Source organism: Chrysemys picta, unplaced genomic scaffold (assembly GCF_011386835.1).
Source record: "Chrysemys picta bellii isolate R12L10 unplaced genomic scaffold, ASM1138683v2 scaf19, whole genome shotgun sequence".
NCBI lineage: Eukaryota > Metazoa > Chordata > Testudines > Emydidae > Chrysemys > Chrysemys picta.
In genome coordinates, this window is record NW_027052726.1 from 30,500 (window position 1) to 55,190 (window position 24,691).

Consider the following 24,691-nt stretch of genomic DNA (forward strand, 5'->3'; position numbering starts at 1 on the left):
CCCACCCCCTCTCTGCTGCCCCATCAGCTCCTCTGCCCCCGTCCCACCCCGTCTGCTGGGAGCGAGGGGGAGATTAGCATCTGCTCTGATCACATGTGCCTCGCCACAGCTCAGCGCTGCCGGGACGGACCAGCCGGAGAGCGAGCGAGCGACGGCAGCAGGGAGCTAAGGTACCGCTCCGGCAGCGCCGGCTGCTGCCGCTGCTGGGTGGGAGCCGCTCGGCACGGGTGGCCGGAGGGGGGAGCAGGGCGCCTGGGAGGGTGAGGGATGGGGGAGACCAGGGGTCCCGCGGGGAGGAGGGCACTGGAGGGAGGAGGAGACATGGGGAGATGGGGGGAGCAGGAGACCAGTGGGAGGATGGAACGGGTGGGGAGGGGGGAGAGGAGGGAACTGGAGGGAGGAGGGGACATGGGGGGAGCAGGGCTCCTGGGGGGAGGAGGGGACTGGAGGGAGGAGGGGTCCTGGGAGGAGGAGGGGACTGGAGGGAGGAGAAGGCATGGGGAGATGGGGGGAACAGGAGCCCAGAGGGAGGATGGAAGTGGGGGGGAGGGAGAGGAGGGGACTGGAGGGAAGGGGGACATGGGGAGATGGGGGAGCAGGGGTCCTGGGGAGGAGGAGGGCATTGGAGGGAGCAGGGGACTGAGGGGGGTAGAAGGGGACTGGAGGGAGCAGGGGACATGGGCAGATCGGGGGAGAGGAGGGGAAGCAGGGGATATGGGGGAGAGGAGAAGGGGCCATGGGGGTGGGGAGGAAGAGATTCGGGTGGGCGGTCATCAGGGAAAGCTGTCAGCCCCGTGCCCTCAGTGCTGCTGGGGAAGCCCAGCCCCATTTGCCCAAGTGCTTGCAACCCCCCCCCCCCCCCCCCCCCCCCGCCTGCGCATTTGTCAGCAGCACTCGAGGGGGCGCTGCTTCCTGCCTGCCCCAGGAACTCCAGGCAAGGTGCAAGGGGGTCTGATCCCCACACACCCCCGCCAGCAGGGTCAGACACTGGGCCCATGTAGGCAGAGGGGCAGAACCACCTGGGATCTGGGGGCACGTAAGGTGTCTGGGCTCCAGAACCCTGGTGTGTGGGGCTGGCCGGGTGGCCCAAGTAGGGGTATTGTGTCCCTTCCCCCACTGGTTGGTATGGCTCACGTGTGGGGCCACGGGTCTTTCCGGGGGCTGGTACCCGGTGAGCAGCCCTCGTGCTCAGGGCAGCCTCTGGGCTGTGGCCAGCCCTGCCCCTCCTTGCACTCCAGTCTGGCCCCCAGGAGCTCTGGCATTGGGGGCAAAGGCCCCCAGGGACTGCCCCTTCCCCCCTGCAGCCACAGGAACCTGGGGACCTTTTATTTGCATCAGAAACTGACTGAGTACAGGGCCAGGTGCGGGGAGAGGAAACGGCTCGGCGGTGGGGGGCAGCAGCAGCACCGCAAGAACCAGAGAGAGCGGAAGTGCTGCTGTCTGCACCCCATGGCAAGGGCTGCTCAGCTCAGGCCTGAGTGTCGCACCTCTCCCAGCCTGGCATCTCTGCCCAGCCTGGGAAGCGGAAGGACTGGTTCTGTGCAGGGCAGGGAGGGGCCGTGCTGCCTCCCACAGAGTGCACCTTGCCTGGGTGCCAGGGGGAGACCCAGAGCACCAGGCCCTTCCCCTAGCCCTGGTGCCACAGGGATACCTGGAGCACCGGGGCCACTCCCCCAGCCAGCACTCATCCTGGCCAGGTGCCACGGGGAGACCTGGAGCAGCAAGCCCTTCCCCTAGCTGTGGTGCCACAGGGAGACCCAGACTCATCCTGGCCAGGTGCCACGGGGAGACATGGAACACCAGGCCCCTCTAGTCTGGCTACCCTGCCCCAGCCTTCCTGCATCCCCTGCTGTTTCCACCAGGCCCCTCTCCCATTGCTGAGCAGCCAGGCTGTAGCTGGCCTAGACCCAGTGCCGGGCGCCCACAGTCCAGAGCTACAAACCTCAGGTTTCTCACAGGCTGCAACACTAGCGCTCTCCACACAGGCTCTTGGTGCCCATGGCAGGGGTGAATCCACACACCACAAACAACCCAACGTTGCCCGGGACTAGAGCCAGTGACCTCCACTCCAGCATCCCAAGTCTCAGCGGCTTGGGCTTCAGGTGACCAGACAGCAAGTGTGAAAAATCAGGCCACTTTTGTTTTTTCGGGGAGGGTGTGTGTGTATAGTTGTGCATATCAGACAAAGCCCATCATATCGGGATGTCTGGTCACCCTACTTGGGCTACAGGAGAGCTCCCTTCACTGCCACTAACAGTAGGGCCCTTATCTTCTCTTTGGGCCCAGCCCTGAGAGGAAGCCTGATTCACATGCTCAAAGCCAGCCTGCCTGGACCTGCCTCTGGGCGCGGGTGGGTTCATCCATCCTGCTGCCCTAGGCTGAGACCAGCCAGGCCTGCACCACCAAAGCAGAGGAAGGAAAGAAGCTGTCCCTGGCCACCCACTGCAGGCCGCCATGCTCCAGAACACATGGCGCAGCACGCACAGGTCTGGGAGTCAGCAGGGCTGCACACAGCCCAGGGAAACCACGGCAACCAGGGGGACCATCTGCTTCCATTTGGGACACCCCTGTCCTTTGCTACCAGGCCCCACACCATGCCCAGCCCAGCCCAGCCCAGCTGAGCTGCACTGTTGTTCCGTGAGGCACATATGTGCCCCCAAGGGCTTGGCAGTGCAGAATGACCCCTGGCAGTCCCTCCACTCCCCCAGTGCCTGGTTTGCCCTGGGAACTCGTGGGTACCTGGCTAATGTCCCCTGCCTGTGCACCAGAGGCTGGTGGGCAGTCAGAAGCACCATGGGCACATCGGAATCTCAGAGGCTCCAATTACTAGCCCCACTCCCCTGCTGACCTATCCCTTCTGCCCCATGCCACCCACCTCTTCTGCTGCCCCATCCCATCCTTAATGCCCCCTCCTACTCCCTCTCTGCTGCCCCATCCCATCCCCTCTGCCTCCATCCCACCCTCTTTCTGCTGCCCCATAGAATTATAGAATATCAGGGTTGGAAGGGACCTCAGGAAGTCATGTAGTCCAACCCACTGCTCAAAGTGGGACCAATCCCCAACTAAATCATCCCAGCCAGGGCTTTGTCAAGCCTGATCTTAAAAACCTCTAAGGAAGGAGATTCCACCACCTCCCTAGGTAACCCATTCCAGTGCTTCACCACCCTCCTAGTGAAATAATGTTTCCTAATATCCATCCTAGACCTCCCCCACTGCAACTTGAGACCATTACTCCTTGTTCTGTCATCTGCTACCACTGAGAACAGTCTAGATCCATCCTCTTTGGAACCCCCTTTCAGGTAGTTGAAAGCAGCTATCAAATCCCCCCCCACATTCTTCTCTTCTGCAGACTAAATAATCCTAGTTCCCTCAGCCTCTCCTCATACGTCATGTGCTCCAGCCCCCTAATCATTTTTGTTGCCCTCCGCTGGACTCTTTCCAATTTTTCCACATCCTTCTTGTAGTGTGGGGCCCAAAACTGGACACAGTACTTGAGATGAGGCCTCACCAAAGCCGAATAGAGGGGAATGATCACATCCTTCAATCTGCTAGCAATGCCCCTACTTATACAGGCCAAAATGCCATTAGCATTCTTGGCAGCAAGGGCACACTGTTGACTCATATCCAGCTTCGCATCCATTGTAACCCCTAGGTCCTTTTCTGCAGAACTGCTGCCTAGCCACTTGGTCCCTAGTCTGTAGCAGTGCATGGGATTCTTCCGTCCTAAGTGCAGGACTTTGCACTTGTCCTTGTTGAACCTCATCCGATTTCTTTTGGCCCAATCCTCTAATTTGTCTAGGTCCCTCTGTACCCTATCCCTACCCTCCAGCATATCTACCACTCCATCCCATCCTCAATGCCCTCTCCCACTCCCTCTCTGCTGCCCACTCCCATCCCCGTCCCCTGCCGCCTCCATTCCCATGGGAAGTGGTGGCTCCGGTGCCAAGGTGCCGTTTCCAGGCCAGACCATGTGTCATTGTCATGGCACAGTCCCATTCCCTCTTTCTCTTGCTCTGCAGATGGAGGAGATGACACCACCACCCGCACCTGAGGCACCATCCCCGCTGAAGTCCTACAAATGGTGGATGGGCCCCCAGGGTGGGGAGAGGGTGCCGGAGCCGGAGCAGCGCCCCATGCCCCCTGCCAGCAGCCGCTGGGCCAAACTGCAGAACTGGAAGCGCGCTCATAGCCAGCCTGAGACTGATGCCCCCAAAGTGCGCATGGCCAGGAGCAGCCCAGGCACCGAGCCCCCAGAGCCTGTGGGGAGCAAAGCAGCCGCCCGGAGGTCTGTGTTCCAGAGGGCGTTTTCTGCCCCGAGCAAGGTGCCCAAGGAGCCCAAGGGCCAAGAGGGCATTAAGCTGAACCTGCGAAAATACCTGCGTTCCAAGTCCCACCGCAGGAGCCAGGAGAGTGGGCCCAAGGCAGAGCAGGCATCTCAGGAGGCAGCCAAAGGTAAGGTGGGTCCAGCATGGAGCTGAATGCTCTGGCACTGGGCTGTGTCCAGCAGGGGAATGGGCATCCAGGGCAGTGGTGCAATTGGAACTAGACTGGCCAAAGCTGGGCCGTATGGGGTGGGTCTGGGTCGAGGATCCCAGTTGTGGCACAGATGGGCCGTGTACAGTGTGTTAGTTGAGAATCCCAGTTGTGGCACAGATGGGCTGTGTGTGTGTGTGTTGTGGATCCTAGCCGTGGTATAGCTGGGCGGTGTGCAGTGTGTGTGGGTCAGGGATCCCAGCCATAGCACAGTTGGGCCGCTTGAGGAGCTTGTGGGTCGGGGGTCCCAGCCGTGGTACAGCCGGTCCGTGTGCAGTGTGTGTCGGTTGGGGATCCCAGTTGTGGCACAGCTAGGCCGTGTACGGTATGTGTGGGTCGGGAATCCCAGTTGTGGCATAGATGGGCCGTGTGTGGTGTGTGTCTGCACTTGTCCTTGTTGAACCTCATCAGGTTTCTTTTGGCCCAATTCTCTAATTTGTCTAGGTCCCTCTGTATCCTATCCCTACCCTCTAGCATATCTACCTCTCCTCCCAGTTTAATGTCATCTGCAAACTTGCTGAGGGTGCAATCCATGCCATCCTCCAGATCATTAATGAAGATATTGAACAAAACCAGCCCCAGGGACCGACCCTTGGGGCACTCCGCTTGATACCGCCTGCCAACTAGACATGGAGCCATTGATCACTACCTGTTGAGCCCAATGATCTAGCCAGCTTTCTATCCACCTTATAGTCCATTCATTCAGCCCATACTTCTTTAACTTGCTGGCAAGAATAAAGTCAAGGAATAACACATCCACTGGGAGGGAGGGATAGCTCAGTGGTTTGAGCATTGGCCTGCTAAACTCAGGGCTTGTGAATTCAATCCTTGAGGGGGCCATTTAGGGATATGGGGCAAAAATCTGTTGGATGATTTAATTGGGGATTGGTCCTGCTTTGAGCAAGGGGTTGGACTAGATGATCTCCTGAGGTCCCTTCCAACCCTGATAGTCTATGATTCCCCTCATCCACAGAGCCAGTTATCTCCTCATAGAAGGCAACTGGGTTAGTCAGGCATGACTTGCCTTTGGTGAATCCATGCTGACTGTTCCTGATCACTTTCCTCTCCTTTAAGTGCTTCAGAATTGATTCCTTGAGGACCTTCTCTATGATTTTTCCAGGGACTGAGGTGAGGCTGACTGGCCTGTAGTTCCTCGGATCCTCCTTCTTCCCTTTTTAAAAGATGGGAATTACATTAGCCTTTTTCCAGTCATCCGGGACCTCCCATGATCGCCATGAGTTTTCAAAGATAATAGCCAATGGCTCTGCAATCACATCCGCCAACTCCTTTAGCACCCTGGGATACAGCGCATCCGGCCACATGGACTTGTGCTCTTCCAGTTTTTCTAAATAGTTCTGAACCACTTCTTTCTCAGAGGGTTGGTCACCTCCTCCCCATACTGTGCTGCCCAGTCCAGCAGTCTGGGAGCTGACCTTGTTCGTGAAGACAGAGGCAAAAAAAGCATTGAGTATATTATCTTTTACCACATCCTCTGTCACTAGGTTGCCTCCCTCATTCAGTAAGGGGTCCACAGTTTCCTTTACCTTCTTGTTGCTAACATACCTGAAGAAACCCTTCTTGTTACTCTTAACATCTCTTGCTAGCTGCAACTCCAAGTGTGATTTGGCCTTCCTGATTTCACTCCTGCATGCCTGAGCAATATTTTTATACTCCTCCCTGGTCATTTGTCCAATCTGCCACTTCTTGTAAGCTTCTTTTTTGTGTTTAAGACCAGCAAGGATTTAACTGTTAAGCCAAGCTGGTTGCCTGCCATATTTACTATTCTTTCTACACATTGGAATGGTTTGTTCCTGCAACCTCAATAAGGATTCTTTAAAATACAGTAAAAACCTTATATTAGGTGCCACAGGACTCTTTGTCGCTTTTTACAGATCCAGACTAACACGGCTATCCCTCTGATATTTAAAATACAGGTGATCCGAGTTGTGGCACAGCTGGGCCGTGTATGGTGTGTGTGGGTCAGGAATGCCAGTTGTGGCATAGATGGGCTGTGTGTGGTGCTTGTGAGTCGGGGATCACAGCTGTGACATAGCTGGGCTGTGTCTGATGCGTGTGGGTCGGGGATCCCAATTTTGGCAAATCTGGGCCATGTGCAGTATATGTGAGTTGGGGATCCCAGTTGTCGCGTAGCTGGGCCCTGGGTGGTGTGTGTGGGTCGGGGATCCCAGTCGTGGCACAGCTTGGCTGTGTGCTGTGTGTGGGGCGGGAAACACAGTTGGGGCACAGATGGGCTGTGTGTGTATGTCTGTGTGTCAGGGATCCCAACCATGGTACAGCTGGGCCTGTGTGTGGATCAGAAATACCACTCGTGGCACAGATGGGCCATGTGTGGCGCATGTGGGTTGGGGATCACAGCTGTGACATAGGTGGGCTGTGTGTGGTGCATGTGGGTCGGGGATCCCAATTTTGTCAAAACTGGACCATGTGCCGTATGTGTATGGCAGGGATCCCAGTTGTCCCAAACAGGGCCGGCTCTAGCTTTTTTGCCGCCCCAAGCAACAACAACAAAAAAGGCGGCCAGACTGCCGAAACAAAAAAAACCGGCAGCCGCAGGGAGCGCATGGAAGGCGGTCAAGGCTGCTCACAGGGGGGTGAAGGGCAGCGCCCGCCCGCTCCCTCCACCCATGGGCAACCAGGCGCTGCAGCCCGCTCGCAGCCGGGCGAGAGGGGCTCCCCACTCTGGCCTTGGGGTGCCTCTCCCGGGGGCTGCAGGAGGTGCTGGCTCAGCCGCTCCTCTAAAGGCGGCTCGGCCAGGCTGGGCTCAGAGCGGCACAGGAGACGGAGGCCGGTGCGGGCGGCAGGGAGTGGCGCGTCCCGGGGAGCTCGGCGGCACGGTGAGCGGTGGGGATCGCTAGTTCCTGCCCCCCCGAGCTGTTGTCCGTGCCCCGGAGTTGCTGACCGGGCTGCCAAAGCAAAAAAAAAAAGAAAAAAAACACGGCAGGGTGGCCAGAATGTGCCACCCCAAGATTGGCTGGAATACCGCCCCTTACAATGTGCCGCCCCAGGCACGTGCTTTCTCGTCTGTTGCCTGGAGCCGGCCCTGGTCCCAAAGCTGGGCACTATGTGTTGTGCGTGGGTCGGGGATCCCAGTTATGGCACAGCTGGGACATGTATGGTATGTGTGGGTCGGGAAACACAGTTGGGGCACAGATGGTCCGTGTGTGTATGTGTTGCGGATCGCAGACGTCATACAGCTGGACCTTGTGCAGTGCGTGTGTGTCAGGGATCCCAGTTGTGGCACAGCCTGGCCGTGTACAGTGTGTGTGGGTTGGGAATCCCAGTCATGGCACAGATGGGCCGTGTGTGGTGCGTATGGGTCGGGGATCACAGCTGTGACATAGCTGGGCTGTGTGTGTTGCGTGTGGGTTGGGGATGCCAATTTTGGCAAAGCTGGGCTGTGTGCAGTATGTGTGGGTCAGGTATCCCAGTTGTCGCATAGCTGGGCCCTGTGCGGTGTGTGTGGGTTGGGAAACACAGCTGGGGCACAGATGGGCCATGTGTGTCTGTGTCGCGGATCCCAGATGTCATACAGCTGGGCCGTGTGCGGTGCGTGTGGGTCAGGAATCCTAGTCATGGCACAGCTAGGCCATGCGTGGTGTGTGTGGGTCAGGGATCCACCCGTGGCACCTCTGGGCTACGGGAACTGCGTGTGGGTCGGGAAACGCAGTTATGGCACAGCTGGGCCGTGAGGTATGTGTGTGGGTTGGGGATCCCAGTTCTGGTACAGCTGGGCTGTGTGTGGTGTTTGTGGGTCAGTGATCCCAGTCGTGGCATAGCTGGGCCATGTATGGTGTGTGTGGGTCGGAAATCACAGTTGGGCTGTGTACGTGGTGTGTGGGTTGGGGATGCCAGCTCTGGCACAGCTGGGCCGTTGTGGTGTGTATGGGTTGGGGATCCCAGCCATGTCACTGCTGGGCCGTGTTCTGTGCGTGTGGGTCCAGGATCCCAGTTGTGGCACAGCAGGGCTGTGTCTGGTTTGTGTCAGGGATCCCAGCCGTGGTACAGCTGGGCCGTGTGTGGTGTGTATGGGTCAGAGATTGCAGCTGTAACATAGCTGGGCTGTGTGTGGTGTGTATGGGTCAGAGATTGCAGCTGTAACATAGCTGGGCTGTGTGTGGTGTGTATGGGTCGGGGATCACAGCTGTGACATTGCTGGGCTGTGTGTGGTGTGTGTGGGTCGGGGATCCCAGTTTTGGCACAGCAGGGCCGTGTATGGTTTGTGTCAGGGATCCCAGCCATGGTACAGCTGGGCCGTGTGTGGTGTGTATGGGTCGGGGATCACAGCTGTGACATTGTTGGGCCATGTGTGGTGTGTATGGGTCGGGGATCACAGCTGTGACACTGCTGGGCTGTGTGTGGTGCGTGTGGGTCGGGGATCACAGCTGTGACATTGCTGGGCTGTGTGTGGTGCGTGTGGGTCGGGGATCACAGCTGTAACATTGCTGGGCCATGTGTGGTGTGTATGGGTCGGGGATCACAGCTGTGACACTGCTGGGCCGTGTGTGGTGTGTGTGGGTCGGGGATCCCAGTTTTGGCACAGCAGGGCCATGTGCAGTATGTGTGGGTCCAGGATCCCAGTCGTGGCACAGCTGGGACTTGTGTGGTGTGTGTGGGTTGGGGGCCTCGGTCATGGCACAGGAGGGCTGTGTGTGGTGTGTGTGGGTCGGGGATCCCAGTTGTGGCGCAGCTGAGCCGTGTGCATTGTCTGGTGGTAGGGGATCCCAGTTGTGGCACAGCTGGGCCATGTGCGGTGTGTGGGGGTTGGGGATCCCAACCGTGGTACAGCTGGGCCGTGTATGATGTGTGTGTGGCAGGAATGTCAGTTTTGGCATAGATGGGCCATGTGAGGTGTGTGTCAGGGATCCCAGCAGTGGTAGAGCTGGGCAGTGTGAGGTCTGTGTGGGTCGGGGATACCAGTTGTGGCACAGCTGGGCCATGTGCAGTATGCGTGGGATGGGATCCCAGTTATGGCACAGTGTGGCCCTGTCCATTTGTGTGGGTCAGGGATCCCAGTTGTGGCATAGCTGGGCCAATTGAAGTCTGTGTGTGGGTCGGGAATCCCAGTTGTGGTGCAGCTGGGCTGTGTGGTGTGTGTGGTCTGGGATCCAAGTTGTGGCACAGTTAGGCCGTGTATGGTGTGTGTGGGTCTGGGATAGTAGCTGTAACATAGCTGGGCTCAGGCTGTGTCTGGTGCGTGTGGGTTCGGGATCCCAGTTGTGGCACAGATCGACCGTGTGTGTGTGTGTATGTCGCGGATCCCAGCTGGGATGAGTGCAGTGTGTGTGGGTCGGGAATCCCAGTCGTGTCACAGCTGGGCCGCGTGAGGTCTGTGTGTGGGTTGGGGAACCCAGCAGTGGCACAGCCGGGCTCTTTAAGGTCTGTGTGTGTCGGGGATCCCAGCTGTGGCATGGATGGGCCATGTGAGCTCTGTCTCGGTCGGGGATCCCAGTTGTGGTGCAGCTGGGACCTGTGCTGTGTGTGTGTCAGGGAACCCAGAGGTGACGCAGCTGGGCTGTGTGTGGTGTGTGTGCTTGGGGATCCCAATTGTGGCACAGCTAGGCCATGTGCAGTGGTGTGTGTCGGGGATCCCAGGCGTGGTACAGCTGGGCTGTGTGCAGTGTTTGGGTTGGGAATCCCAGTCGCGGCCCAGTTGGCCCAGTGTGGTGTGTGTGGGTCGACAGTCCCAGCCATGATACAGCTGATCTGTGTGTGGTGAGTGTGTGTTGGGGATCCCAGTTGTGGCACAGCTTGGCTGTGTACAGTGTGTGTGGGTAGGGAATCCAAATAGTAGCACAGCTGGGCCGTGTGTGATGTGTGTCGGGGATCCCAGCTGTGGTACAGGTGGGCTGTGTTTGGGTTGGGAATCCCAGTCGTGGCACAGCTGGGCTGTGTGAGGTCTGTGTGTGTCGAGGATCCCAGTTGTGGTACAGCTGGACCGTGTGCAGTATGTGTGGGTTGGGGATCCCAGTTGTCATACAGCGGGACTGCGTGCAGTGTGTGTGGGTCAGGAATCCCAATTGTGGCAGAGCTGGGCCATGTGAGATTTGTGTGTGGGTTTGGGATCCCAACCATGGTGGTCTGTGGGAGGTCTGTGTGTGGGTTTGGGATCCCAGCCATGGTGGGCTGTGGGAGGTCTGTGTGTGGGTTTGGGATCCCAGCCATGGTGGGCTGTGGGAGGTCTGTGTGTGGGTTTGGGATCCCAGCCATGGTGGGCTGTGGGAGGTCTGTGTGGCTGAGGGATCACAGTTGTGGCACAGCTGGGCCCTGTATGGTGCGTGTGGGTCGGGGATTTCAGCCGTGACATAGCTGTGCTGTGTGTGATGCGTCCGGGTCGGGGATCCCAGTTGTGGCACAGCTGGTCCGTGTACGGTGTGTGTGGGTCGGGAATCCCAGTCGTGGCAGAGCTGGGCCTTGTGACGTCTGTGTCTGGGTTGGGATCCAAGCTGTACACTGTGTGTTCATCGGGAATCCCAGTTGTGACAGATGAGCTGTGTGCGGTATGTGTAGGTCGGGGATCGCAGCTGTGACATAGCTGCACTGTGTGTGGTGCTTGTGAGTAGGGGATCCCAGTTGTTGCACAGCTGGGCCCTGTGTGGTGTGTATGGGTCGGGGATCCCAGTTGTGGCACAGCTGGGCCATATATGGTGTGCGTTGTGGATCCCAACCATGGTACAGCTGGGCCGTGTATGGTGTGTGTGGATCGGGGATCTCAACCGTCTCGCAGCGGGGCCATGTGTGCTCGGTTGACCACTTCCTGGGTTATAGCCCCTTTGCTGTTCCGTGCCCCCTCCTGTTTCACTCCTGCCAATTGCTCCGCAGAGTGACTGGCAGCTCTCCGCGCAGGGGAACTTGTTGCTAGTGATCAGCCCATTACCACATCACAGGCATTCTGGTTCTGCCTGTGCCGAGGCCTCTTCCCCCTGTTACTAGCAGCTACCTCCCAAGCCGTGATCCCACGAGCTGAGTTCTAATCTTGCAGCTGAGAGTGGTGCCCCCACCCAGCAGGTCACGGTGGCAGCAGGGAGAGAATGGAGATGCCCCTGCTCCAGAGACTCAGGGCCCTGTGGCTTGAGTAAAGAGGATTCTGTTAGTGACAGCGGGGCTGTGACACACAGTTGAAGTTCTGACTATAACCAGCAGGGGGCAGTGGGGCACACAGACAGCCTTGCAATCTACGTACAATGCTGGAGCTGGCGTGTGCATTGGAGCTGGGTACAAATCCCAGGGGAGGTAGCCCCAAGCTGGATTTGGGGCTAGGCCAGGCAGTGGGCAGACTCAGCAGAGAAGCCAGAGACTGAAGAGGCGAACCCCGCAGGGCTGTGTGGTGGGGCCAGCTCTGTGCAGGCAGGACCCCGTCTCCAGGGCTGGGCTATGCCAGCCAATGTCAGCATGTTCAGCTCACCACAACAGAGCAAAGCAAAGGCTCCTGTCTGGGCAAGGCAGAGACTCTGCTCTCAGGATGTTTTCTCAGATTTGCAGGGGGCAGATGCTACCATTGCTACCCTGACGTGGGCTGCCTTGATTTGAGCCGTGTCTCAGATGTGGCTGCTGGACACTGCTCTGAGCACTAGCCAGTGGCCAAGGCAGGATCAGGCTTTCAGCCACAGCTCAAGGGTTGGTCTCTGCTGGGAGACGGGAGCTCAGGCCAATTCTCGTTTGCTTTGCTCCAGCTCAGGGGCAGTGAGAATCGATGAGCAGAAACCATTGTGCTAAACCAGAAAGGCAGTTAGGCCCAGTGCCTGTGGAGTCCATACAGGCGTGCTGGCCCAGTCCCTATGGAATCCATACGGGCAGGCAGGCCCATTCCCGGTTCCTCTGGAGTCCATATGGGTGGGAAAGTGGGCCCCGGTCCATAACAGTGGAGTCAGGGTAGATAAAAATCCATTAATGAAAAATTTAAAAAATCAGATTTTTTTAATTTAAATCAGATACAATATAGCTCAAAGATATCTCATCATGGAATAGGGATTATAAATTCTAATTCTATAGTATGAGACAAAATATTCGTGTCATGTTTAAGAAAAGTTTTGTAAATGAGTTCCAATAGTTAATGGATTAGGGACCCAAGCTTATGGGGTTCCAGGGGCTTCTGTGGCGATTATTTAGGTTAATCTTTCTATCTACCCAGTGGGACTCAGTGCTCATCTAGAAGATACCATCAGAGAGGCTGTTTTGCAGTTCTCAAACTGTGGATTTGTGTCTCCAGAGATAACATGCTTATTAACAGCAAAAATGTTTTTAAATAAAATAAATAAATAATATAGAGAGGTGAGAAATAGCAGACCTCAACCCTATTGTCCCTCTGCAAATTTGTGTACACAGAGTCAATCCCTTACCTCTCTCTAAACGTGCAGTTTCAAAAAGTTCAGTGAATAGAAGATTGTTGATGGCGGAATAGATCTGGACAAGGAGAATAAGTCTGGAGATAAATTTGAGACGGGGAGGAACAGGCAGTAGAAACAAAAGTGAAACTGTTTGAGCAGCATATTCCAGAAGTCTTGAGGTCTTTCTGAGTGTAGCCTTCATTGACTTGAGATCTACCGTACCATTCTCTCACTAGAAGGGAAAACCTATAATGGCAGCAGGCCATAAAAGACACCCAGTTTGGAAATATTTTAATGAAGTTCCTCTACCTGTGAAGAATATGTATTAAGGCAGAGGTGGGCAAACTTTGGACCGTGGGCCACATCTGGCCTGCGGGACCCTCCTGCCCGACCCCTGAGGCCTTGGCCCCTCCCCTGCTGTTCCCCCTCCCCCACAGCCTCAGCTCACTGCGCCACCAGCTCAACGCGCTGGGCGGTGGGGCTGCGAGCTCCTGGGGCAGTGCAGCTGCAGAGCCGTGGCCTGACCCGGTGCTCTGTGCTGCGCGGTGGCGTGGCGGCCTGACCCGGTGCTCTGTGCTGCGCGGTGGCGTGGCTGCCTGACCCGGTGCTCTGTGCTGCGCGGTGGCGTGGCGGCCTGACCCGGTGCTCTGTGCTGCGCGGTGGCGTGGCGGCCTGACCCGGTGCTCTGTGCTGCGCGGTGGCGTGGCGGCCTGACCCGGTGCTCTGTGCTGCGCGGTGGCGTGGCGGCCTGACCCGGTGCTCTGTGCTGCGCGGTGGCGTGGCGGCCTGACCCGGTGCTCTGTGCTGCGCGGTGGCGTGGCGGCCTGACCCGGTGCTCTGTGCTGCGCGGTGGCGTGGCTGCCTGACCCGGTGCTCTGTGCTGCGCTGTGGCGTGGCTGCCTGTCCTGGTGCTTCATGTGGCGCGTCTGTAGCACCACCAGCCACCGGTGCTCCAGGCAGCACAGTAAGGGGGCAGGGAAGTTCAGAGTGGTAGTCGGGGGCGGGGGTGTGGATGGGGTCGGGGTGGTCAGAGGGCGGGGAACATGGTGGCAGGGGTCCTGGGGAGGGCAGTCAGGAAGGAGGGGGGTTGGATGGGGCGGTGGGGGGCAGTCAGGGGCAGCGGTTCTGGGGCGGTTAGGGAGAAGGGGTGGTTGGATGGGGCAGAGGTCCCGGGGGGGGCAGTCAGGAATGAGAGGAGGGGTTGGATGGGGCAACGGGGGGCAGTCAGGGGACAGGGAGCGAGGGTGTGTGTGTGGATGGGGCAGGAGTCCCGGGGGAGGAGGGGGGTGCAGGGGACAGGGAACAGGGGGCTGAATGGGGCAGGAGTCCCGGGGGGGCCATGAGGGGGCGAGAAGCGGGGGAGTTGGATAGGGGGCGTTGACCATAAGAAAAAGAAAATAAGCCTCCCCTAACCGACCCTCCATACAATTTTGGAAACCCAATGTGACCCTCAGGCCAAAAAGTTTGCCCGCCCCATATTAAGGTTATAACAACCAACAAGAATGCACTTTTATGTAGAAATCCATGATTAAATAGAGTCTTCCTGACTAGTGATTTAAATCATGATTTAAATCAATTTGATTTAAATCAAATCCACTGAGTGGAGTCCATATCAGCGGGCAGTCCCGGTCCCTGCGGAGTTCATGCATGCGGGCGGGCCCAGTCCCAGTCCTTGTGGAGTCCATACGGGCAGGTGGGCCCGGTCCTGGTCCCCGTGGAGTCCATACAGGGGGATGAGTGGGCCCCAGCCCAGTCCCTGTGGAGTCCATACAGGCAGGTAGTCCTGGTCCCTGTGGACAGACTTGCAAAGTAGGATAGCTATGAAATCAGTGCAGCCACTCCCCGCAGAGCGTCTCACAAAGTACAGTGCGATGGCACAGCGGTCCCCCAGCTGCTGGGCGTAGCGGTGTCACAGCAGCCTCACCCCCACCCCCTGCCAGGGCCGGCTCTAGGTTTTTTGCCACCCCAAGCAAAAACAAAACAAAACAAACACCTCTGAGAGCGCAACTGCTGAAACAAAACCAAAAAACCCTCTTGGAATGCTGTCCCTGTAATTGTGCCGCCCCAAGCACGTGCTTGGTTTGCTGGTGCCTAGAGCCGTTCCTGCCCCCTGCCACAGTCACCATCTGGCAGCAGTTCCCCCCCATGGCCCCCCAGCATGCCAGGGAGCTCTTGCCCTTCCTCCCAGCAGGGGGCCTGCAGCATGCCTGGCAGGGGGCATGCCCCCCCACTGCCTGCCCAGCCCCTTCTCCTCCAGCGAATCTCCCCTCCCACCCCTGCATCAATGACATTGAGCTGTTCTTCCAATGGAACAAGGGTTCTATGGAAGAAGGGTCCTGCATGTGTCGCTTGTGGCCTGCCCCTGCCCCTGCCCCTGCCCTCAATGAGTGAGAGCCCTTTAGGGCTGCTCCCACCTGCCCTTCTAATATCTCTTCAGGCACCCCCAGCCCCGACCCAGCCCATGAACTCGCATTCCCTGGGCTCAGCCTGTGGTGTGGGGGACGTCTCGCTGCACAGCCCGTGAGGGAGGGGAGGGGAGGGTTCAGGTGGGCAGCAGGGATTTGCAAAGAAGGGAGGAGGCTGAATACTATGTGGGCTGCAGCCCCTAGAGCTGCTTTCCTGGGGCCCCTGCACAGTTCAGACAGGACTGGGGCTCCACTGTCCTGGTGCCCAGTGAGGCTCAGACAGGGCTGGGGATTTGCTCTCCTGGGGCCTGGCGAGGCTCAGACAAGGCCGTGACCTATTTGCATGGCACTTCAGGACTCTGCTGAAGGCTGATCTGAAGGTTGGTGCCATTAGGAGCCATTTGCGTCTTGTGTGAATCATCTCACAACTGAGAGACTGACTAATCCTGAGATGCGGGCAGCTAAAAATGGCAGATATACAATTCCTTTTAGTCAGAAGCTAGATGCTGGAGGGCCTCACAGTGTCAGACACCTCCATCCTCCGGATACACCTAGCAGGTGTTTCTAGAGCACCATCCGCCAGAGCACGTCGCCAAGTGCTACACACACCAAGAGAGCTCACTGCCCTCACCATTGAAATGCAGCCATCTCGGGGGTGGGAGGCAGCAGCGGCTTAGCACCGCTCCGCCACACTACACAACAGCTTCGGATGGGACATGGAGACGAATCCTGGGTTTGGAACACTGGGGCAACTGAAGAGGGGACTTGGCCAGGACACCATAGCGAGGCCCCTGGGGATGGGGGAATGGGCAGCAGGGTCTTTGGAGAGAACTGTATCTCTGGGGATGGACACTCAGCAAGTCCTGGTCACAGAAAGGCCAAGGCTGACTCTCCAGGGCTGCACACGCATAGAGTGGGTGATGGGAGTCCTGCCAGCTCAGCCAGCTATACCCATGTCAGGATTCCCGGACTGGCTGCACAAGATGGCAAGTTCCATGTTGGGTTGGGGCCGTTCTGCCTAGCTCTGCCACGTCCCCTTGTATGGATGATAGTGATGGGCTGTTCCCCTTTGGCCTGAGCAATTTGCAAATAGCTGGGGCTTTGCAAGGTTGCTTCCGTTAGGGGGAGTAGTCGTTGCTCCTAGTCAGTGTATTCTCAGTGGGATCTTTTTATTTACACATAGTCCAGTTTCCCTGACCTCAGCAGAACAAACAGCAGCCGGCAGTTTTCTTGTTCAGAAATCTCCCGGCCCGCCCCTCCAGCAAGCTCTGTGCCCAAGAAGTTCTGTCCCTGCTTCCTCTCAGAGTCCTGCTCTCTCTGCCTCCCACATCCACAGCAGGGAGAGGCCGGCTGGGAACTCACAGGGAGCATGGCCTTGGTGGCTGCCCTTGGTTGGGGGGGTCCTGGGGCCAGCGCTCAGTCTTGCATGTTTTGAGACTCCTTCTGCCTGAGGCCTGAGCCAGAAGCCCAGAAAGGGGCCCGGCCTGGCCAGTGTGGTGGGGAAGGGCATCTCCATGGTGCATTGCGCTGTGATTTCTCAAGCCTTGTTCCTCTTTGTGGCCTGGCCAGGACTGAGGCAAGGGTGAGGCCTCCTCTGGCCAGTCAGTTACCTCCTCGTCTGTGCGGGGAGAGGGGATTGCTCTGTCAGTCTGCATGGAAGCTGCTGGGGGCGGGGCTGTTTGGAAATTCCGCCCCTTGCGGCTTGTGGGGCTCGGGCCGCTGATGTGCAGGAAGGCACGCAACATGTTTGGCTCACAGCCCTTGTGGCTTTGTTGGTGAGGCCGTCTCGCTATGCATTGAGAGCTGCCCTCGCACGGGTGGCACAGTGCCCCCAGCTCAAAGGAAACCTTCCCTAGGACAGGATCAGGAGAGGTCCAGGTCCCAGCAAGGAGGCCCCGAGCTCTCCCCTGCCACAGGGTTCTTCTAGTAAGGGCAGGCACATTGCACCTGCAGTGAGGTTGGACCTCACTGCTCCTTGCCTGCTGTGGCAAAACCAGCATGTGCATCATTGTACATCGGCTTGGCTGGCAACGGGGCACCTTCCCCTCTCCTTGCCACAGCCGCATCCCCCCCTGCCAGGAGGCTGTCCCGATAGTCAGCACACATCTGCCCTGATTTTATTTCAGGCCAGTCTGGTCTCCCTCCTTGCAGGGCCGGCTCTAGCATTTTTGCCGCCCCAAGCAGCAAAAAAAAAAAAGCTGCGATCGCGATTGGCGGCAGCTCTACCACCACTTCATTCTACAGTGGCAATTCGGCGGCAGGTCCTTCGCTCCGAGAGGGAGTGATGGCCCCGCCGCCGAATTGCTGTCGAACGTGCCGCCCCCCTCTTCATTGGCCGCCCCAGGCACCTGCTTGCTACGCTGGTGCCTGGAGCCGGCCCTGCCTCTCTGCAGACCCTCCACAATGACCAGTGGGGGGAGCGGAACAGATTTACACCCTCAGGGGTGTGTAGGCTCTTTGCGTTATGTGTTTGCTGGGAGGTAGTGTGGCCTAGTGGATAGAGCACAAGGCTGGAACTCAGGAGACCTGACCTCTATTCCCAGTCCTGCCACTGGGCTGTTGGGTGGTTTGGGGCTAGTATCTTTGCCTTCTTCTGTGCCTGTTAAATGGGGATAGGAATACTGATCGCTGAGATCTATAGATGAATTGCACTAGATAAAAGCTAGGTTATAGTTATTATTTATTCCCACCAACCCCCCCCCCCCCCCCCAAAAAAAAAACACAACAACTTTGGCAGGACCCTCAGGAGGGGAAATCAGGCCTGATCAAGTCTCAGTGAGGGCAGATCTTGCCTGGGACTGTACTCTGTGGACCGCTGCCTGCCTGTGAGAAAGTGGGAATCGTAATTTTGTTATGAAGCCTGGGTGTGCTTCAGTTTCCCCTATATGTTGCATGGCTACCCAGAGGCGGGAAAACGGTCTTGTTTACGTTAAACAGTTTTGTCAGCAAAAGGCAGCTTTTGTCGACAAAACAGTGGAGCTGCACGCACTAGAAAGCTACTCTTGGCGGCAAAACTCTGCTGTTTTGATGACAAAGTAAAACAACCCTGACGAGAGGCACAGAGCTTATTGAGGCAAACGTGTCAGTGTAGGCCAGTGGTCTCCAACCTTTTTACGCACCAGATCACTTTTTGAATTTAAGTGCAACCCAGAATCTACCACGCCCCTTCCCTGAGGCGCCGCCCCGCTCACTCCATCCTCCCTCTGTCACTTGCTCTCCCCCACCCTCACTCACGTTCACCGGGCTGGGGCAGGGGTGTGGGCTCTGGGCTAGGGCTGAGGGGTTTGGAGTGTGGGAGGGGGTTCCAGGCTGAGACTGGGGCAGGGGATTGGGGTGCAGGAGGGGGCTCCAGGCTGGGGCAGTGTTGGGGTGTAGGAGGGGGTACAGGGTGCTAGCTCTGGGAGGGGGCTCAGGGCTCACTAGGTGGGTGGTGAAGCACTGGAATGGGTTACCTAGGGAGGTGGTGGAATCTCCTTCCTTAGAGGTTTTTAAGGTCAGGCTTGACAAAGCCCTGGCTGGGATGATTTAGTTGGGAATTGGTCCTGCTTTGAGCAGGGGGTTGGACTAGATGACCTCCTGAGGTCCCTTCCAACCCTATGATTCTATGATTTGGGGTGCAGGAGGGGCTATGGGTTGGTGGCTCTGGCAGGGGGCTCAGAGCTGGGGTTTGGGATGCATGAGGGGTATGGGCTCCCGCCGGGTGGCACTTACCTCAGGCAGCTCCCAGTTGGCAGCGCAGCAGGGCTAAGGCAGGCTCCCTGCCTGTCCCTGCCCCATACCGATCCTGGAAGCAGCCAGCATGCCCCTGCGGCCCCTGGGGGGACACATGACTCTGCACACTGCCCATCCCTGCAGGTACTGCCCCTGCAGCTCCCATTGGCTGCAGTTTCTCATTCCCGGCCAATGGGAGCTGCGGGGCTGTGCTTGCAGGCAGGAGCAGTGTGAGGAGACCCCTGCCCCTCCCCCAGGGCCGCAGGGGCGTGCTGGATGCTTCTGGGAGTGGTGCAAGGCCAGGGCAGGCAGGGGGCCTGTCTTAGCCCCTCTGTGCTCAGGGCCGGCTCCAGGCACCAGCCCACCAAGCTTGTGCTTGGGGCGGCACCTGGAGGGGGGCGGCGCGGTGCTCCGGCTCCGGCTGCCGGGGAGAGCGGAGCCCTGGCCGGCACTCCGTCCTCCCCCCGGGGCTCTGGCCGCCACTCCGCCCTCCCCCCGGCGCTCTGGCCACGGGGGAGAGCGGAGCCGTGGCGGGCTCTCCGCCCTCCCCCCGGCACTCTGGCCGCCGGGGAGAGCGGAGCCCCGGCCAGCTCGCTGCCCTCCCCCCGGCGCTCTGGCCGCCGGGGAGAGTGGAACCGCGGAGGGCTCGCCGCCCTCTTCCCGGCGCTCTGGCCGCCGGGGAGAGCGGAGCCCCGGCCAGGCTCTCCGCCCTCCTCCCGGGGCTCCGGCCACCAGTGGAGCCGCGGCAGGCTCGCCGCCCTCCCCCCGGCACTCTGGCCGGTCAGGAAGAGCGGCCTGCGGCCGGGCTCGGTGCCCTCCCCTGCCGCGCTGGGGGGGCGGGGGGCGCGGTGGGAGGCTTTTTTGCCTGGGACGGCAAAAAAGCCAGAGCCGGCCCTGTCTGTGCTGCCAGACTTTTAGCAGCCGGAGATTGCGATCGACTTTCAGAGGCTCCAGGATCGACCAGTCAATTGCGATCTACAGGTTGGTGACCACTGGTGTAGACACTGCTGTTCGTTATGTTGATATAGCTGGCCTCCCCCAGTATCCCACAATGCCTACCGTGACCGCTCTGCTCACTGTTTTGATCTCAGCCACTGGGCGGGCAGGCATGGACCCCTCCCCTTTCAAAGCTCCCAGAAGCTTTGTCATTCCTCAGCCTGGAGAGCTCACAGAGCTGAGGAGGGAGTCACAGAACCATTAATGTGGAATCAGCAGGTGGCCACTGCTGCTGGGAGGGGAGACTGCTGTGCTGTGCAGAGCCAGGGACTGATGTGGGAGGGTGTCCCCTCCCCCAGGATTGGTTGCTCAGGCTGCTGTCTGAATTTAAAGAGACAGCATGCCGACAGGCTCTTCCCCAACACACACACTGTTTCTGTCTTCCCCCTCCCCACCACACACTCACCACATTCTCCCCTCCCCGACACAGACACTTCCGTGAAAAGCCACTGGCAATCCAGTAGGATGCCTATGGGGATGGGATTGAGAAACCTGCATCATGTGACACTGCACCTGCCCCATGAGGCATTGCAAACCTTTCCCAAAGCACCTTGTGGCCAGTTGCACAGTGGGATAGCTACTGCTCTCTGTGTCGATGCAAGAGCTGCTAATGTGGATGCGCTCTGCAGACACAAGGAGCTAATGTGGACATGCAACAGCAGTTTAATTAAAATGGTATAACTTTTGTTGACAAAACTTCATAGTGTAGACATGGCCTAAGTTTGTTCTCAGGGAAGGCTAAGGCTAGGTCTACACTACCCGCCTGAATCGGCGGGTAGAAATCGATCTCTCGGGGATCGATTTATCGCGTCCCGTCGGGACGCGACAATCGATCCCCGAATCGGCGCTCTTACTCCACCAGCGGAGGTGGGAGTAAGCGCCGTCGACAGAAAGCCGCAGAAGTCGATTTTGTCGCCGTCCTCACAGCGGGGTAAGTCGGCTGCGATACGTCGAATTCAGCTACGCTATTCACGTAGCTGAATTTGCGTATCTTAAATCGACTCCCCCCTGTAGTGTAGATGTACCCCTAAGAGACATAGGTGTGCGTGTTACCTCCCTGTCTGGGTGGAATCAGGGGCGGCTCCAGGCACCAGCGTACCAAGCCTTACGGCCTGCTGGTCGCCGTAAGGGCGGCAGTCAGACTGCCTTCGGCGGCATGCCTGCGGGAGGTCCACCGGTCCCGTGGCTTCGGCAGCAATTTAGCGGCAGCTATGCCGAAGCCGCAGGACCGGTGGACCTCCCGCAGGCGTGCCGCCGAATCCACGTTACCAGCGGACCTCCCGCAGGCGTGCCGCCGAAGGCTGCCTGCCTGCCGTGCTTGGGGCGGCAAAAAGCATAAAGCCGCCCCTGGGTGGAATGAATAGAGTAATTAAGGAACCAATTGAATCTGACCCAGATCAACAGGGTGTCCAGAGAGACAATGCCAGCTCCAATGACTCCTGGATCCACTCTCTCAGCAGGGAAGGTGAGCACAGACCAGACTGCCCTCCTCCCCCTCCTGAGAACAAAGGACGGGGAAGGTCTGAGGTGGGGGATAAATGTTGGCTTCTGGTGGAAGCTGGACTCTCACCAAGGAAGTCAGACTAAGGCTATGTCTACACTGCGTACCTTACAGCGGCACAAAGGTCTCCCGCGTAGCCGCTCTTTGCTGGCAGGAAAGAGCTCTCCTGCTGGCAAAATAAAACCACCCCCAACAAGCGGCGGTAGCTTTGTTGGTGGGAGATACCGCTGCTTTTCGCCGATAAAACTTTTGTCGGTCAGGGGTGTGTTTTTTCACACCCTTGACCGATAAAAGTTTTATCGACAAAAGTGCAGTGTAGACAACCCGAGAGACAAACAGAGGCTGTTCACTTCAGCTTGGCTGGGATCTGGGCTAACCAGAATGGTCTGTGCTTTAACCCTCACTGCTCTGTGCTGACCTCAGGACTTCCCATGCTGAGTTCTAGACTAATAAACCTGACTGTCTTGACAGCGCTGTGTGTCACTGTAACTATGGGGTGAGGGGCATTAATTCCTGAAGCACGTACAAGTCTCTATCAGGGTCTCTCTCAGCTGGACTCACTGAGCAGAGTTCCCAGGGAGAAGAAGGAGCGCTGAAGCCCAGTGGTTCAGTGAGGCTGAGTGGCCTGCCCTGGAGGAAGAGTGAGATCCCTTGGGGTCTGGCACAGGGATGGAGTTCCTCCAGGAGACTGGCTCACAGCTGAGGGCCTAGCATCGACCCAGTGGGTCCACACTCGGCATTAGGGATCCCCTTCGAGCAGGCTGCAGTGGTATTTTAAATGTGCAGCGTGGCTGGTTCTGCCGGGCACCACCCTGTGTGTAGAAACTAGAGTGGGTGTGTTCCAGACACTGAGCTCCTGGGCTTGGCAGGTGCCCAACAACCTGCAGCTGCCCGTCCCCATCCCCCGCCACCGATTCCAGTGGAACCGGCTCCATGCCCTGGCAGCCCACGCCTGCAATGCACAAGTGCAGGCAGGAGTCCCCCTGGGGGACAGGAGGGGCCTGGTCCCCACCCCCTCTATTCCATCCCGGCCCAGACATGGGCTGCTTGCTCCTGGTGCTGCTGCTGGGAGCAGGGGCAGCCCAGCCGGCTGGGAGCATGAATGCAGGGGGAGGTGCCCAGGAAAGCTCCGACTCCCAGGACTTGGGCAGCACCTGCCCCAGTGCCACCCAAAGGCCCTAACTGCTGGTGAACACTGGGCCTGCCTGACCCGCCAATAACCTGGCTTGCCAATTGCCACAAGTCCCCCAGGTCCCCCGGCGCTGATCTGTGAGGCCAATCTATAGAGAGAGTGCCACTGCCAGAGCCTGCGTGCATCCCAAAGGGGATTGACACAGACCCACAACTCACCAGGGGGCAGAGGGGCAGACCCAGAGTGTGGCATGGTGTGATGGGGTCCATGGGCCCATAGCCAGGCCAGCCTCTTACATCTCACATAGTGCAGCATTGCGGGGATCCAGGCCCAAAGCCTGACTGCAGCACTGCCCAGATCCCACAGTGATGGGCATGGTATAAAAACCCAAACAGGAGAAGGGAGGTGGAAGAGTGGGGCAGGGGAAGAGTAAAGAGAGGCGGGGAGGGAAAGGATGGACAGGAGCGGGGAGAGATGGACAGATGCGGGTGTGGACAGGAGTCGGGAGATTTGGGGGGATCTGATCCCTGAGGCCAGGTGTCACCCTCCTGACGAGCTGCCTCTCTCCCCCCAGATGGCGTGCGCCCCGTGCAGCGGATTCCGCTGGCCCCGTCCCCCGAGGTCCCTGTCTGGGATGTCTCGAACTTCTCCCTGGTGGATGGACAGCTGGTGCTGATGGCCAGGGACGAGGAGGTGAGGGGCCTGGGGGGAATAAAGCGGGGGATGGGGAAAGGAGGTGTGGGGCTTGAGGGGTGGGACGAGAGGTTTCGAATGACGAGATGAAGGGCCTGGGGGTTGGGGGGATGGGGAAAGGAGGTGAGGGGCTTGGGGGTGGTGGGGATGGGGACAAGGAGGTGAGGGGCCTGGCCAGGGGAAGGGGATGAGGAGGTGCGGGGCCTGGGAAGTGGGGTGGAGGGGATGAGGAGGTGAGGGGCCTGTGGTAGGGGCAGGGATGTCGCTCCCAGCATTGCACCCCATTGGTCACTGTGCTCCCAACTGGACTCTGGATCTGTGGAGGGCTCCTCACCCCCCTGCTCCAGCCCCAGGGGTCCCTACCCGGCAGCTTTAGAGTCTGCCAAGGGCTCCCTTGGGAGATGAACCTGCTGCCCTTGGGCGGAGCCGGTTCCTGAACCCCCTGCTGGAGGCGGGGGCAGCTTCTTGGGCCTGTGTATTGTTGGGGTGGAATTGGCATCAGGGGTCAGGGAGGACCCAATGCCTGAAGCTGCCCCACAGCAGCCACTGCCCAGGAGGGCTGGTGGGGGGAGACTCTGCTCTGCTGGAGAGGCACCACTGGGAGAGGGCCCAGCCTTGCAGACCCTCTGGGCTTGGGCAGGGATAGGTGTGGGGAATGGAGGGGTGAGTGGGGCATGGGGAATAGAGAGACTGGGCAGGCAGCAGGGAGGGAGGCTGGGCGGAGGGGATGGGGGTGGCAGGGAGGGATGGAGACTGGGTGGAGGGATGGAGGCTGTGGGGAGAGAGAGAGGCCAGGTGGAGGGATGGAGATTGCGGGGAAGGAGGCCAGGCAGAGGGGATGGGATTGCCAAGGTGGGAGGGAGCCCCATGGAGGGCATGGAGGCTGTGGGGAGGGAGGCCAGGTGCAGGGGATGGGACCGGTAGGGAGGGAGGCCCAGCAGAGGGGATGGGGGTCATGGGGAGGGACGGAGGTCCAGTGGAGGGATGGAGGCCATGGGGTTGGCAGAGAAGGAGTGGGGCCGGCAGAGGGAGTGGGGCGACAGGGAGGGAGGCCCAGTGGAGGAATGGACACCGGGGTCAGTCACTTGCTGATGTTCTAGGCTCTGCTCCTTACTCCCAGGTTTTGTACAAGAGCCGGAACAGAACTGGCAGCTCCATTTCGGAGACCAACGCTCATCCGTCCCTGGGCTGCAGGAGGGACACCGGTGAGTGAGCCCTGACACAGTGCCATGCACACTGACACACATGTACACACACACGAGTGCATGCATGCATTCATACGCACACACTCCTATATGCATACTCATACTCACACAGGTATTCTTACACGTGCACTCTCACATACATGCACACACACTTGCCACCCGTAGCCCCC

At 58.7% G+C, this 24,691-nt stretch overlaps 1 protein-coding gene across 3 annotated transcripts; it reads left to right on the top strand.

The window, feature by feature from the left end:
* On the top strand, window positions 1-24,691 carry LOC135977723 (RAS protein activator like-3-like). 3 transcript variants are annotated; one of them, XM_065578968.1, is made up of 4 exons: window positions 1-170; window positions 4,020-4,452; window positions 23,198-23,316; window positions 24,437-24,690. In XM_065578968.1, the coding sequence occupies exons 2-4, from the start codon at window positions 4,020-4,022 to the stop codon at window positions 24,527-24,529; spliced, it is 645 nt and encodes a 214-aa protein (XP_065435040.1). In that variant the 5' UTR covers window positions 1-170; the 3' UTR covers window positions 24,530-24,690. The 3 variants fall into 3 exon arrangements, with proteins under 3 accessions (XP_065435040.1, XP_065435042.1, XP_065435039.1); XM_065578970.1 differs by lacking the exon at window positions 1-170 and adding an exon at window positions 879-2,102; XM_065578967.1 differs by lacking the exon at window positions 1-170 and having other exon boundaries at window positions 879-4,452; window positions 24,437-24,691.

Bases quoted from the DNA above. Each gene is read 5' to 3' on its own strand.
- LOC135977723 (XM_065578967.1), top strand. From the start codon at position 3,708: ATGGGATTCTTCCGTCCTAAGTGCAGGACTTTGCACTTGTCCTTGTTG. The intron at 4,453-23,197 runs GTAAGGTGGGTC...CTCTCCCCCCAG, and splicing joins ATCTCAGGAGGCAGCCAAAG to ATGGCGTGCGCCCCGTGCAG. The intron at 23,317-24,436 runs GTGAGGGGCCTG...CCTTACTCCCAG, and splicing joins TGATGGCCAGGGACGAGGAG to GTTTTGTACAAGAGCCGGAA.